Source organism: Sciurus carolinensis, chromosome 4 (assembly GCF_902686445.1).
Source record: "Sciurus carolinensis chromosome 4, mSciCar1.2, whole genome shotgun sequence".
Classification (NCBI taxonomy): domain Eukaryota; kingdom Metazoa; phylum Chordata; class Mammalia; order Rodentia; family Sciuridae; genus Sciurus; species Sciurus carolinensis.
This window is the reverse complement of record NC_062216.1, coordinates 44,670,934-44,686,850: the sequence shown is the minus strand read 5'-3', so window position 1 is coordinate 44,686,850 and position 15,917 is coordinate 44,670,934. Positions and strand designations below refer to the sequence as shown.

General features: G+C 31.8%; 1 protein-coding gene across 5 annotated transcripts in view; it reads left to right on the top strand.

Moving 5' to 3' along the window:
• Positions 1–15,917, top strand: part of Tusc3 (tumor suppressor candidate 3) — a 339,326-nt gene that overhangs the window by 222,943 nt on the left and 100,466 nt on the right. Inside the window, exons 10-11 of one of the 5 annotated variants that reach the window (XM_047549081.1) lie at positions 5,399–5,461; positions 11,563–12,027. The exons of 3 other annotated variants lie outside the window; for them this stretch is intronic. In XM_047549081.1, the coding sequence (XP_047405037.1) occupies positions 5,399–5,417 (19 nt within the window). In that variant the 3' untranslated portion in view covers positions 5,418–5,461; positions 11,563–12,027. Of the gene's footprint in view, positions 1–5,398; positions 5,462–11,562; positions 12,028–15,917 lie in introns of those variants that run through there. One more of the 5 variants, XM_047549083.1, reaches the window with a different exon arrangement.

Below are 15,917 nucleotides of genomic sequence, written 5' to 3'. Positions count from 1 at the left end.
TAGGCTTATGAGATAATGTGTCTATGAAGCAGGAAGTTAAAGTATCAAAAGTTAATGGCATGGGCTGGGGTTGTAGCTCAGTGGTAGCACATTCACCTAGCATGTGTGAGTTCCTGGGTTCAGTCCTCAGTACCACATAAAAATAAAGGTCCTTTGACAATTAAAAATAAATTTAAATAAAGCTATTGGCAGTCTGTTGTATGGAAATAATTTACAGGTTGGGAAAAATCACTGCTGGTTTGAATGAGAAAGAATGACTCCAGAATGTGGTACAAATTATATTAAAATACTAGTTTTTAGACAGAGTAAAGTGACTGAGGAGTTTTTCTTTTTTTTTTTTTTTTTTGAGTTCCAGTGGGCTTTTATCGAGGTAAATTAACAAAAGCCAAGATTTTTACCGACTATCTTTCCTGAACCTTATAAACTAGATTGAAACTCTGGTCTGTATACATGTACATACAACATAATACATCCCATCAAAAACAGAGTCCCACTGAACACTTGCCAGTTAACCAAAAGTCAATTTTCCCTTTCCCAAAATTTTTCAAATTTGAGTTTCTACTGTTCACTTCTCAGTGACAATATTTCATAAGAAGAAAATTGTAAGATACCAAAAGAGAAATGTATCACTGGTATCTATGAGACTGAGTCACTGTAGTGGCTTGATAAACAATATCTATCTATCTATCTATATATATATATATATTGCTCAATATATTTGTAGCTTTAAATGCACTAATTAGTCAAAAGGATACAAAAAGAAATATACATATTTATATATAACACATGAGAATGTTTTTATCACTTTGGGTGAATTTTAGGATGATTTGTAATTCAAATTCTAAATATTTCCAGAACTAATAATCGTTTTTCCAGGTAAGTTTTGAATTTTATTTCCTTTAGAACATCATAGTGGTTTGGAATTTAGCACAGGAATGGACCATGGAGATATTTCCCCTAAATTCTTTTACAGATGAATCTGAGAGTATATCTGTTGCTAGAAGAACTGATGCTCAGCTCAGTTCTCTTTCTCCTGTGCCATATTTTTATAGTTCATCTAATTCTTATATACCTGTAAATAAAAAATTATCTCATAATCAAAGCTGAAAAATATATGTGAGGTCATAATGACCTCAGTGATCTGGTAGCCAAAGCATCTAAGAAAATTTTGACAATTAGATATTGAAGACCATAGTTATAGCTTCCTAATCTGTTCTCTAGACTCCGTTGGTGAGCTTAGTAATTCAGGAGGTAGAAGGAACTTAAGTTAGAATTCATCTTATTTTCCTTCATGATAAATTTTACAGATACATGAAATAGAATAGGAGATAGGCAGAAGATCTGAATCACTGACATTACCTGGTTAATTAAAAATAGATTTTAGGCCCTACCATTTACTAAATCAAAGCCACCATAATTTACATGGTGAAAGATGTCATTCCTTTTTAAATTTTTCTTTAATTTTTATAATATTCTCCATATTTCTTCATATCTTTACTGTCAACTGTTTTCCTAATTGAAATTATTGCTCTAGCTTAAATATCACATCCCATATTAAAAGCCTTCTCATATTTTTCTTCAGCTTTTATGAGAACTTACATATGTATCTGTCAGACTGCTCATCAGGTGTCCATGAATCCTTAATAGCATATATAGATATCCCTCCTTACGTTTCATACTCATTATTTTGCTTTGTCAGGCCATGTGGGATATTAATTCCATTCATTGTATTGCAGAGGAGCATTATTAACAAAGAAAATATCAATTTTCCACTTAAAAACTTATTTCCTTTAACTATATATATACTGATGTTACTTTCTTAATGATGAATAAGATGTGTTGGATCTAGTTTATTCCATTGAAATTTTGCTTTCATGTTTTTCCTCTCCTGAATGATTATGTTAATATATAAATTTCAAAAGCAAGTATTACTGGAAGGATTACAGAGATGTGAATACCAGGATTTTGGACAAATCCTGAGCTAAATTCTAAAAACCTGACAGTACAGGTAAATATATATGTATCTGTACAGTTAGTTGGAGAAAGAGGAAAAGTGACGGCAAAAGCAAGAGTGAAAGAGAAGTAGTGATTCTAGGACACGTAGAGAGGTGAGATGATAGAGAAAAAAGATCTTTTCCCATTGAGTTTTCCTGTGAAAGCAGCTTGTTCAACTATAAACAGCACCACACAGTTAAGGAACATTTCATACTCCCAAAAGCATTCATCTATACTTTAAAAAAACAGACCTTCGTATTAGGTAAAGGCAGATTGTAAGAAATAAGTGAATGAAATATAAGAAGCCATTATTCTAGGAAGAGAAAGACCCAAAACCTACTCTAGAAGGAATGTCCTAGTGTTATTTCTGAAAAGGCATTGGTAGATGTCTGTTTTCAAAGAGCAGCAGGTCTTAGAATCTTTAATCATGGACCATGGGAACCAAGAGCTAAACCAACTCAGCCATTTGTGACAGAAACACAGTGTGCTAAGTTTATATCAGGAAAGAAATAGTTTCTTAGCAAAATCATATCCTTCACTTTCCCAATTTTAACATGTATGCCTAATTAAGAGGTGAGCTGCAAAGATAGTTATATTCTTCAAAGTAGCTCTTAGAAAAATCTCCCATTTCTACCCACTTTAAGAAAATATCTCTATTTTGGATAATACCCTTGAGATACCCATTAGTGAAAATGTACATTTGAACATAACACTGTATCTACTGCTTTAGAAATCACTTGGATCTATGACTTGTAGGCTTAATATCAAATTACTTTCTTGGATATTATGTCATTGTTCTCTGCTATTTATAGTCTACAGTATCTTCCTTCTGAATTTCTGTAAATTATGGCTTTTGTACCAATCCAATAGATCTATTTATATGGATAATTACCATTATACATAGCACCATGTCCATAATCATCTTTAAACTCTTTTCATTCCTTCCTCACAATTTTGAATTCCATTTAATTTAAAACCCATAATTACATCTCTTCCTGGAGTAATCTTTTTCTGATTTTCATTATTTTAATCTTAATTCTCATAAAACCTTGAACATTTATGCCCCCATTGTATTTTCTCAGTATTTCACACTAACTTCAGAATTTGTTTTGTCTTGATATATGTACCTGCTTAAAGTATAAAGACCTACTTTAAATATATATATTTTAAATATATAAATATATCCTATTTCTATAAATCTTCCCCAAGTTTTAGTATTAATGGTATATTCTACAGCAGTGTTATGTTTTATACCATTATTAAATTCTCCTGATTCCTTTAACTTTCAATAAGCAAACGTTCCTTGCTTATGCATCTCCTTGGACAAATTGCGTAACTTTTCTGACCTTAGGTTTTCTTGTTTGTAAATGGGAAATGAGTTTACTACCTCATTCTGTGTACATGAGAGAATGAATATAGATCACCATTACCTACTATGTAATTTATTAATAAATGTTTGATGTTAATCATCATTAATTTTGATATAATTATTTCAAATTCAGATGCACTTTTTTTTTTAAACAAATTCAGATGTATTTAATCTACTTTTCTCTAAACAGGGCTTTTCTTTATACTAAACATTAAGTAGCTTTGCTTTATATTTGCATTATTTAGTTGAGTGAAGAACAGATTTTCCCTGAACCTTTTGATGAACTTATTTGGCCTCCAGAGTCCCTTGAAATTATCAATGACATATCAGGTTTCTTATGAATTTGATCTAATTACCATCTGAGTGATATTATGAAATTTTATTTTATATATTGAATAAAAATTATCTTTAGTTCTTGCCCCATTTTCTAAGAGCAATGTGTTAATAAGTATACCTGATAGTCTTTACTTACTAGTAATTACCTTCTCTGTATTTTCCACTGACCCCAATTTACAAAAAGTTTTTAGAAGACTTCTGTGAAAACATCTATGACACATCAAATCTCTGCCTTAGTAGAACAACATGAAACATTCTGTATTAACTCTGCCCCTTGATTCCTAATCATCCTTGAGATTCTTTAACTGTTTTACATAGTGTAGTGTAAGGGTGAAATAGTAGTAATCGAGTTCACGTTTCCTGTTTAATGAGGTTTATTAAATTGCTAAAAACTCTGGTTCTTCAGTTAGACAAATCTGAGTGTGCATCTTGGATCTTACCTTTAGGACTTCTGAGTATCGTTTTTCCTCAGCTCTAAAATAGTGTTTTTATGGGGTTAGAAACAGTTTCACTTATTAGAATTGTCTGTAATTTCTATATCTTTTACAATATATTTAACTTTCTTAAACCTCTTTCTTCATCTGTAAATTTGATATAATACCACCTACCTCAGACTTTGAAGGGGATAAATTTGTAGTCACTGAAATACAGTTGGTTCTCAATACAAATGAATTATGTCATCTACATCTCTCCCTGTACCAGCCATTTTAGCACCTAATTATTCACTAGCACTTTACTGACTTAAATTTTTTATTGTTTTCACATACAACTACTTCGTGTGTTTAATTTCTTTCTAGAACACTGTAAGGCATTTGGGAAAGATTCCTTGACAAATAGACCTTTTTTATATCTACAAAGTGCTATGCACATAGTAGGTGCTCATCATATACTTGTTAATTCATTGTTTACTTAAAGATGTTATTTCCTATCTACTTCCAGTAAATGCAAAATAACTCTGAAATAGAATTAAGAGCACTGGTTTACCCAATTGCATGACTCCAGAACATGCAATCCACATTGAATGGCACTCCCTGGTCCATATAACTAAAGTAATATGTGGAAAGATAGTTATTCCAGAAACCTGATTGAGCTGACTGACAAGTATAAAGCAGAATGTACTTTAATTGAACATACAGTAGACTCAGTGTCTCTCCTTATCTTATAAAGATACTTGTAACTCATGATATCTTTGGTTATTTTTACAAGATGAATAATGATAACAGAAGGAATGACATTCAATGAGGGGAAGTGCAAAATAGCAGTTAGAAATGAAAGGTATTCTTAAAAATTCCAGACAAAGTACAATAGTGAATAAACACAGCAAAGCAATAAAGTTCCAGGATGTACAGTGTATAGCAATATCACATTCATCTGTACATCTTATATATATACCTCTTTAAGATATATATAAAAAAATAGAAAAATATAGAAATAATGTGATGATCAGCCCACAACACATGTATGCCATTGACAAGAATTTCACCGTATTGCCTTTCTCATGCTGAGTCCATGAAAGGTCCAAAGGTGTACAGATGGTTCAGAAGTGGTAGTGCTGTAAAGGCACCATCTTTTTATCCCCTTTCTTATCTATATAAAGAATAAAGTGCTAAATCTTGTGATAATATTGTACAAATGGAAATTGAATCTTAAGGATTATTTTTTCCATATTGTTGTATTTCATTGTGGTGTATTGGAAAGTGATCTGGACTTTGAGTGAGAAGATCTGATTTGGACCATGGCACTTAAAAACTATAACCCCAGGCAAGTCTTTTAATCTTCTCTGAGCCTCAGTTTTCCTCATCTTTTAAATAAAGACCATATTTTATCTTATAAGACAAGTTATAGTATTATTGTTTTATAAATGTAAGAAAATTGTGAGACCCCATAAATGCAGTCTTATGTGGTTATACTCTGTTGCTGCAGGGACAGGTCCTCAGTATAAATTTCTACCCATAGACTTTGACCCTTGGAATTAACCATTTGGCTAACAGTATATTTTTGTAAATATCCAAACATATCCCCAGTATCTCAAAATGTACTTCTCTTTGTTATCAATTTGGATAAGAAATGAAAAGTTAAATCAATGAAAATGTACTTAATTCTGCATAGGAAAAATGTAGTCAAATCTCTTTTCCCATTCATAATATACCTAAAATCTAAGATTAATGAAGCAGCAAAATAAGTCTTCCACAGTTAACTTACTGAAATCTTTTTTAAAATCAATACTTGATTATTTCAGATATAGATAATAGGAATTTCTACATTAGCATCATGTTTTGTAGACACTTCATAACCCAGTTTCTTGACCTGCACTGTATAACCTAATTCCAGCATAGGAAACAGATTCTGAGTTAACGTGTACACAAAGGTGCTCTAGGGGACTGCTTCTATTGTGGAAATTTAGTTCATTTACTCTGGCACAAACTCCAACATTCTGCATCCCACTGGAAGCAGAGAAGGAATGGAAAGCTCCTGTGGTCCTAATATGTTGTTTTTCATCTATCCCTTGCCCCCATACTAACTTCATTGTCCCCCTCACCACCACCAAGACCTAGTGTCCATGTTCCTTGCCATTCTTAATTATCAGTAATCATGTAATCAAAACTTACTGAGTGTGCCTCTCTTCAAGCTGTGTGGAGAACTGGCCTTAACAATAGGCTTGACAGCTATTACCCTGTATAACTATAGATAGAGAGGTTTCTGTCCCTAAAATTTCTCTTTTACTCCTAATAAAGCTCTGAATTTCTGTAGGCCTTTTCAAAAGACCATTTATTTCAGACTTGAAGACTTTTCTGGGTTCAGTAATCTTCTATTACAGAGAAAAGAGCCCTAGGACTTTCGGCAAAGAGAACTACCTAACAGCTCTAAAGTACTGCTCCCTAGCATTCCCATTAAACACTTATAAATGTAAAGATTGATAAAAAGTCATAGTTGAGTTGCACTAACCACAGGCCAATGGAACAGGAGTGAGAATTCAACCAGTGACCTGTGAAGAAATGAGGCCTTTATTTACCCCTTTTTTTGAATACAAAATCTGAACAGTTGCCCCTTTCACCATCTAAGTGATTTCTGTGAGACAGAGTGCCTTTATATAACCAGTAGATCTCCCTTATTCCTTCCCCACTTTAAAACAGAAGATAAGAGCAGTGCACTATAAAATTTTGTGCAGCAGAAAATTCAACTATTTCCCAAATAGACAGAATGCATTCCTTCAAGAGCACTGTGTACATGTTGGTTTTTCAGGACACCAGGAACAGATAGAATAATAATTAATTCAAAATAAGTAAAAAAAAAAAAAGCAAAACAAACCATTATTCATTGCCAGTTCATATATTTCACCAAAAAGGTAAAAGAACAGACATGCTTTTAATATGTCCTCCAATGACCATCCAGTGTCCAAAGAAAAGCTAGAGTTATCTTCGCATGACTTTTCCAGCAATTTAGATGGAACAGCCTCCCACCCCATTTGAACTTTATGCCCTGAGTTTTCTAACAGGACACCCTTACACTTTACTTTTTTTCTCTTAGATTACTTTTCAGTCCCAGATATATATCAAATCTTGATCTTTCACTTGAGATCTAGATGTGAAAACATTAACAGTTCACCTTCAACATGTCCAAAATTAGTGTCATGTCTACCTCCAAAACTGTTGCTTTGCCATGTCCCATTTTCCCTAAGACATTCTCAGTCATATAGGATACAGACCTTGGAATCATTTTGTACTTATCCCACCCACATCCTTGTCCTATGTCATTTGATTTGGTTTCCATCACTTTTCTATTCCCATTGCTGCCATCTTAACTTACAAAAACTTTTTCAGATCATCAGCTAGCCTCCTAATATATATCTCAATATTTAGTCATTATCCTAGGTATTATCCTAGCATAATTCCAGAATTATCATTTTAAAATATGTCCCAATTATCTTGCTACTTCCTCCAAACCCATTGGTAACTAATGAAGAATAGGGAAAATATATTACAGATAAGCAGAATGGGAAGAAAATAAAATTGATCCATAATCCCCACACCCAGGTTATCAAATATTAACAGTTTAACTTGCATGTTTTAAACCTAGGGAAGGATTCTGTTATACATATCTTGAATTTGCCTGTCTTTCATGATCAGTATATTTTAGTGTCATTAACTATATTTCCAGAAGATATGATTTTACTAGCTATACATATTGAATGATAAAATGCAACTTTAAATGTGGGACCATCTATACTTAGGAACAGTACAGCCTTCAGTGCAGGGGTCAGCAACTACTGCTTGCTTTGGTTTGCCCCACATACTAAGAAAGTATTTTATAGTTTAAATCATTGAAAAAATATTTTATGATATGTGAAAATTATATGAAATTTTAATTTCAGTGTCTGAATAAAGTTTTATTGAAGCACATCCAGATTCATGTAGTATCCATGGCTGCTTTCATACTACAGCAGTTTATTTCAGTAGTTTTAAAAGGATCAGTGGTCCAGAAAATTTTAAATGTTTACTTTCTGGATCTTTGCAAAAAGCATCTGACTCTTTGTTTAGCCATACAAAACACAGCACTTAATGAATTTTCATACTGTGATACCTTTGTGTATTCAGCTCTTTTAGTCTAGACTATCCCTTCATTTTACTTGTTCTCAGTTTTGCAACATTTGGTTGTTTTTAAATTCTGCAGACCTATGACTCAGCATCACATTCAATATGTCATCGTGTACACTTAATTTGAACAGGTTGTTCTCTTCTTTAGATAAAAACAATATAAGGACCATGTCTTTCAGTTATTCCATTTCCTGAACACCCCTCTGTGTACAGTACTCTTGACATTATTGATAATCAATAGTTCTTTGTTGAATGCTTATTGAAACTGACTTTATGGTCTGAACTGGATGAAATTTAATCAAGTTTCTTCGAAAAACTTATTTTGAATTTCAAATAATAAACTTGCTAATGAATTATTAGAACATAACTCCTCATCAAGACAAGGACAGCATTTTTATCTAAATCCTGGATATTTGAGGGAGTCATGAGGAGAGAGCCATTCTTAAAGAGAAAACTGGTTTGAGATTATCATCTCATTCCCTTTTTATATACAGGTGTTCCTCTGCTGCCCTCACATATTTTAAGCAAGCAAGATTGGAAAGGGGATAGTTGTATACCTAAATGCTGAGGGAAGGGAGCATGTAAAAATATCTGTGCTGGTTCTGCCCTGCCATCAAATCTCAATGTATACAGTTTACTACCCATGCTTCTATTTTATATTGCTACACGGGTGAAGGTTGTCAGGCATGTGTTCATTCCAGTATAAGGTGGCCACATTCATTAATGATTATAAATATGCAGATTTCTGTTAACTACAATGAGATTCATTCCTGACCAGGGGTCAAGTAAAGACAAAAGGTGGTGGTAGTATCCAAGGCAGGTTCTTGCTTCCTCAGGAAAATGGACCACAACACTGAAGAGCACAAATAAAAGAAATATATTTAGATTTTAGTATTTGTGACAGGATTTTTTAAGTACAGTATAAAAACACTTACATATTTTTGTGATAAACATTGGGAAAAATATCCAAGCATGGTTGGAAGTATAAATCAATAAGAACGGTTACATTTTTAGATTATACATCAAAATTATTAGACAAGTAAATGTAAAAAGAGAAAAAGCTCAGCTAGATGGAAATGAGAAATTAATCCCTTGAGTGATGATATCAGTATAAAACATTCATATTGGACAATATCTTCAGCATTTAATATTTATATAATGAAAATAAAAATAAAACATTAAATCCTGAATGATTACCTAGAAAAGTATGAACTGTTATTCTCTAAGAAACATTGTAACTAACAAAATTGACATTTTTGTGCTTATGTCTTTCCAATATATTGAATATATACTTGTAAAGATTTTTATGACTCATTTTTATGAAAAAGGTACCTTTTAAAAATAAAAGTACCCTACTTAATAGATTTATCCTTTGTGTAGGACAATTAATAGAATGACCAGTATGAGATTGAACATATTTATAATATCATATTAAGATATAAACAACTGATTGTTGCAACAAGTTTTAGAAGAATTACTAAACATTTCAGTTTGGAAGAACTAGAGTTGAACAAATAGCATAGTAAGGATTCTTAGTCTATTTTTATATGAAAAATGTAGTCATAAAGACCCTTTTACTCTGTAAATATAGCAACATCTAAATATCATGTAAATTCTTTAACCTTTCTAGCTCTAAAAATTCAGGTGTTATAAAATTATTTTTGCTTTTATGCAGGTATATTTTTAGCTGTAACTAAAGGTTACCTTTATTGCTCTATATCTTGAAACTTTCAGCTCTATTCTTTAAAAACTAAAAGAATCCCACAAGTCCTTCATTTTTAGTTCTAATTTTCCCACTCTAATTATGGTTTTAAATACTTTATGGCCAAGGTTTTTTTTTTTTTTTTTTAAGCCCTCATTCTTCAGTTAACTTATCTTCAGGGTGAGCTTATTATTGACAACAGAAAATGCTGATGAGTTTATCTGCCAGTGACACACCTATCTTCTTTGCCATCAGTGTTGTGAAGAGTGGCATGGATTGAGCAGCCACCACGTCTTAGTGTTCTACTGAGGTTCATTGCTGGTATTACTTCTTCATGGAGATAGTTACCCCTTTAGCACTTTAGTTATGACTTATCTTGAAAAATAAAATTGCCTGATTGTATCCTGATAATCAGCATGATTATTAATTTCTTAAATATAGGTATACTAATTATTCTGCTTATGTTGTATGATTTTATAAGTTTTAATGCTGTAATGTAAATATGTAATTACTAATATTGATGTAACTATATTTTTGTATTTTAAAACAATGTATAAATATATTTTATATACCTTATAATAAGATGTATATTTTAAAATATGTTTAGTTTTAGCATGATACAAGAATCATAAAATACTAACTCTGGAAAGAACTTTATAAATCATCCAAAACAAGCATTCTCTTCACTAATGAGGAAACAGAGGTTCAGAAAGACACCACAGTATATACCCAGGATATAATAATTTAAACAATTTGAATAATTTTTCACAGTATGGTTTTACAACTGCAATAATCATTAATTTCATTTTTGCTTTAATATTTAGTTAACAATTAGTTGTGTCTTATTTATTTGCAAAGTTGTCTTATATTGTGAAGACTCAGAAAATTGTACCATATGTTGGCAGACAGGTACAAATATAAAACTAAATTTTAATGAATTATTTAAGATATCTTACAAAGTTAAATTCCTATTCATAAATTAAAACTTTGCTTAGGGAAGTTAAAAGAAAAATATATTTCCATTTTTCTTTTAGTTCTATATGTACAAGCATCTGTTTGTAATATTGTTTCATCAAAACTTATTGACAATTTTAATTACATATACATTATTTTTGTTTGTTCAATATAATGAAATTGTAACCCACAGTAACAAACGACCAAATGTTTAAATAACTATGTTTTATGTAAGGAAATTATAAATAAGAAAAGCAATATTTTCTTTAGGACATTCAAATTCAAATTTCAGTCCATTTCCTTTTATCCCCTACATTATCATTTTAAATGCTGATTTAACTATTGTTCTAGGCAAGGCAATAATGAGAGGTGCTTATAAACACAATTCAAGTTATCATGTCCTTTCTCACCTCTAACCCTATTCTCACTATAAGCCTGACCCCATTACAGAAACTAGTTTCAAAAAATAACCCTGATAGCAAAGTTACAGTTAGATGGATTAATATAATTATGACATTTTTGTTGCTTTTACATGTACTAATTTGAATGGATTAAAAAGCATATCATGTTTTCCTTATGTTCAGTACATAATAATTTTCTTTCTTTTTCAGCTTTTTAATTAAATGAAGCCAAGTGGGAGTTGCATAAAGTGAATGTTTACCACGAAGATAAACTGTTCCTGACATTAAAATATTTGTAATTCTTGAGTTCATTTCTTTGTCAATTGTGATAAGCTAGCTTATTCTTGTATACTTTTTTAAAACTGTGGGTTTTCCTAGTAAATTTAATTTATAGAGATAGATGGTAGTATTCAGTAATCTACAAGGTAAACAAAGTGTTTTTCAAGCATATTCAGTGTATGCCACAGGATTGAAATAAGTGACAATGTAACTATGAACTGTTCTAGAACTGTTCACTCATTAGTAAGGGAAACCACAATGTTAGTTAAGGAAACCTATGGAATGTATGTTAAAGAATTATTAGTATTGTACAGGGATAAAGCATATGCATGAAAACATGTCATGTATGGAAAATTATACTATTGCAGTTTCAGATATAAAGGACGTGCACTGTTACACATAGTGTTTTGTTCTTATTAATCATAATTAGATGAAAGGGTATAGGACAGAACTGAATGAATGATACCAGCAATTTGGATAACTAGCTTAGGAAAAAGTTTCTTCATGGGTTCTCAATCTGAAACAAATATGCACTAAATCACTATGTCTCAAAGCCATCAGGCAATGGAAGCAAAACACAACTGTAAATTCATATTTATCCATCTTTACAACTATCATCCAGGAATCCAGATTTGTAAGAGCAAACCTATCCCAATATGACTATCTTCCTTTTATGTTTTATGGAAGCAGCTTGCACCAAAGTTTTGTTCCCTAAATCCATATGAAAGGTTAGTTTTCCTAGGATTGAGTGAATGACACAGTGAAACTTTCTTGAAAACCAAAATAATAGGAATGTAACATTATGTTTGTTTCCGGTTTTAGTTTATAAAGCACATTCACATACATTATGGTATCTGTTCTTTAGGACAACCTTGTAAGTTAGATAGTAAATGTAAATTTTGTCAGACTTAAGAATAATGGAAGCAGGAAGCCAAATTAAAACATTGAGCTTATTACCAGAAATCAAACTCTAAAACATCTACTTTTTATTCTATAGTGCAATTCAAAGAAATAGGAAAATAATTTTTTCAGTTCAATTTTTTTTTTTTCTCTTTTTAAGGCTTAGTATCTAATGTTCATTAAGAGCTGAAACCACAGAGTGTTTTGTCTATTGGGAGTTCTAGCTGTATACTCTCAGACAGGAATCAGGTATATATCCACCGAGTTTATTTCTTTTGTACCTATGAATTTCAATGAAGAATGCCTCTACTGAGGCATGTTCATCAAGCTGTATCCCAGGGTAATATATGTGCTAGCAGGTTGAAAGATATCTTTTCAAAACATAATGTTCAGTGAAAATTACATCACAGTTCAGAACTATATTAATCTTACCATATATTCCCAAGTTTATTATTAAAAACTAATTTCCCTAGTTTCTAATCACAGGTTAATAAATTTAGTGTTGAAATGGTATTTATAGAAAAGCAGCAGGTGAGCATAATTGTTTCATACTTATCCCTAGGGTCATACCTGACTGATTTTTAATTCTTAACCCACTTATAATTTTAACCCACTTAATATTTTTATAGTTCCATAAGTTTACTCAGAACTTCAGACCACACAAGTGGAGTTTGAGACTAAGTTTCTTAACTTTAGTTTTGTTCCCTTAAATCGCAAAATTATCTTCTAGTTAGAATGCATTTGATTAAATGATGATATTGACAAGTCTCATTTAGTGTCTCTACAAAGCTTTTTAATCATGACTAATCAGACCCTATGACCAAGGTAAGAAATCCTTCCTCATCCCATGTTAGTAAGTTTTCCAGCTTCTATTTTATAATTGTCTCTGAACATTAGAAGTAATTCCAAAATTAAAAACAATTTTTTTCTAGAAGTGCATAGTTTTATAAACTAAACTTCACTATAGACAATTGTTGCATTAGTGCTGTTACTCTAGAGGGAAATAAACTGTCTCAACAAATCTTTTCTGGAAAGTGCTATGGTCAAAACTACCAAGAGTGACTTAATATCATACTGCTTACAGATTGCAGTATGTGCAAAATCACATACCTAATGTGTTCATTACCTTTCCTAGATAATTAGAATTGATTTGTATCTGGTATGTTACATCCTGCAGTGTCGCTTTATAGCCAGATTCATTGTATTAAACTCATAAAATTGATTGTATATTTATCCAACTCCAGTTAAGAGTAAAAAAAAAAATTACTTTTCTTCCTAGAGAAAAAAAATTCTAATACAAAATGGAATCCAAAGGAGTTTCATTTTGTAAATAACATTTGATGAATAACTTGTTGCATTTTATTCGGAATACTGTTAGATATTCGCATGAGTAAGCCCAGTAGTGTTGCATGCTTACCATATTTTTCTTCTACACATAAAGTAATATTCCTTGTCAATTACAATTTGGTAGGCACAGTGATTTGAGGAAATTAGATCTTACTTTAACTGGACAGCTTGACAAGTATTCACTTTCTATTATGAAAACCTCCCTAAGGGTACATAAAGTGAGTGGTTATTCTAAATACGGCATGGCATATTTTTAAATCAGTGACATTAAACATGGTGTTTAAGGAGGTTCATAATGGGCAAACACATCATCTAAAGAATCTAGGGACAAAATATTTGAATGGACTCCAGGAGCCTTAATGTACTTCAGAGTCCACATAGCTAATGAAGTTTAAAATACTGAAACATGTGTACTTTTTGTACTTCAGGAAGAAGCTGTACTGCATCAGACCAATCATGTAACTAGTAATATTTTTCTGACAGTGGGAAAAGGGTTAGTGCTAGTCATACTTAAAAAGGGTATAAGTATGCATCCTGAAGTCAAATTTCTCATATAATTCATGAAGATCTTTTATGAGTGTCTCCGTATCCCTTACACACATTTATATATTAAGAATCTATGCATACATTTACATCATATGATGAGAATCTTAGTTGCACATTCATTTCACATTAAGAGTGTAATAGGAAAATCATGTCACATTCACTTAAATGTGGGTATATTTCCATTAAAAATTATGCACATCAGTAAAAATGACATTGTGGGGAAGGGATGCACTCCCCCATGGAAACACTGGCAAAAAAAACTATCAGTTTTATTACAGGCCTATAAAGTGTAGGTTTATAGCACCCAAACAGATGTTTAAATCAAGTTTTAAGGCAACTGAAGCCAGTAGTATAGTTCAGTGAATCTTATCTTACCCTTCCCCCTTTTTCCTCCCCAGCCAGCAGTGGTTTTAAAGATGGTGCCAGTATTTGTGTATAAGTTTCTGGTTCTGAAGGAAGCAGAATAGATCTTGTTCCCAAGAAATAGATGATACAAGGGCAAGTTGCTAAAATAACAAGTCTGAGTGAAAAAAAATGACTGTAGGAAGAAAGATTTCTTCAAAGTATTGAAAGGTAGATGAATAAACCACTGTTGCTTGGGACAAAAGATTGTGTTGGGACAATGGACACAGTTGAAAGGCTGGGAGGAAAAGCTACAGAATGAAATACTTTGAAGAATAATATTTTGAAATGTTGCCACATATGCCAGGGACTCTAGAACAGAATAGAGATATCCTGGGCAGGATGAATGCTTAGAAAAACATTGAGAAGATGCTAAACTTTTACCTCTTGTTGCTTTTGACATCTCACCCAAGCAGGAGGTGAAAGCTAAATCAGTGTTGTAAACATTCTGGATACATATTGAAAGAATGCACTAATGGTCATTCTGCAAAGATGGAAAAAGTATCTCTCTTTCACCTTTTTTTTTTTTTTTTTTTTGCAGACATTTTAAGAAAAACTCTGTTTAATGTCACACAAATAGCCAACCACTAAGCTAATGAAGTAGAAACCCCACTGACCAGACATAAAAAATACAGTTTTTACAAAAGTATTTTTTAAGAGTCACTAAGCAAACAGTTCCAGTTTACAACATGCACCAGTGACAAAACTTGGGAAGAGAGAAGATTCTGATTTCCAGGGTGCCATAGTATTCATAATACCCATTTTTTAAAAATGTGCAAGGTATATATACAAAGAGACAATAGCTCATTCATAAATAAGAAATTGATAAACCCTCTGAAGTGTTATATTGAACTTACTAGACAAGGTTTTTAATATCTTTAATATACCCAAAAAGCTAAAGGACACTATGAAAAGCTAAAGCAAATAGGGAGAATGTCTGGTCAAATAGAAAATACCAATAAGGAGAAATTATTAAAAGGTGTCAAGTAGAAATTCTAATGTTGACAATTACAATAATTAGTAGCATATTAATAACCAAAAGGGTAGAATTAACCACAGTAAAAATACAGTATAAAAATAGGATAAGTCAA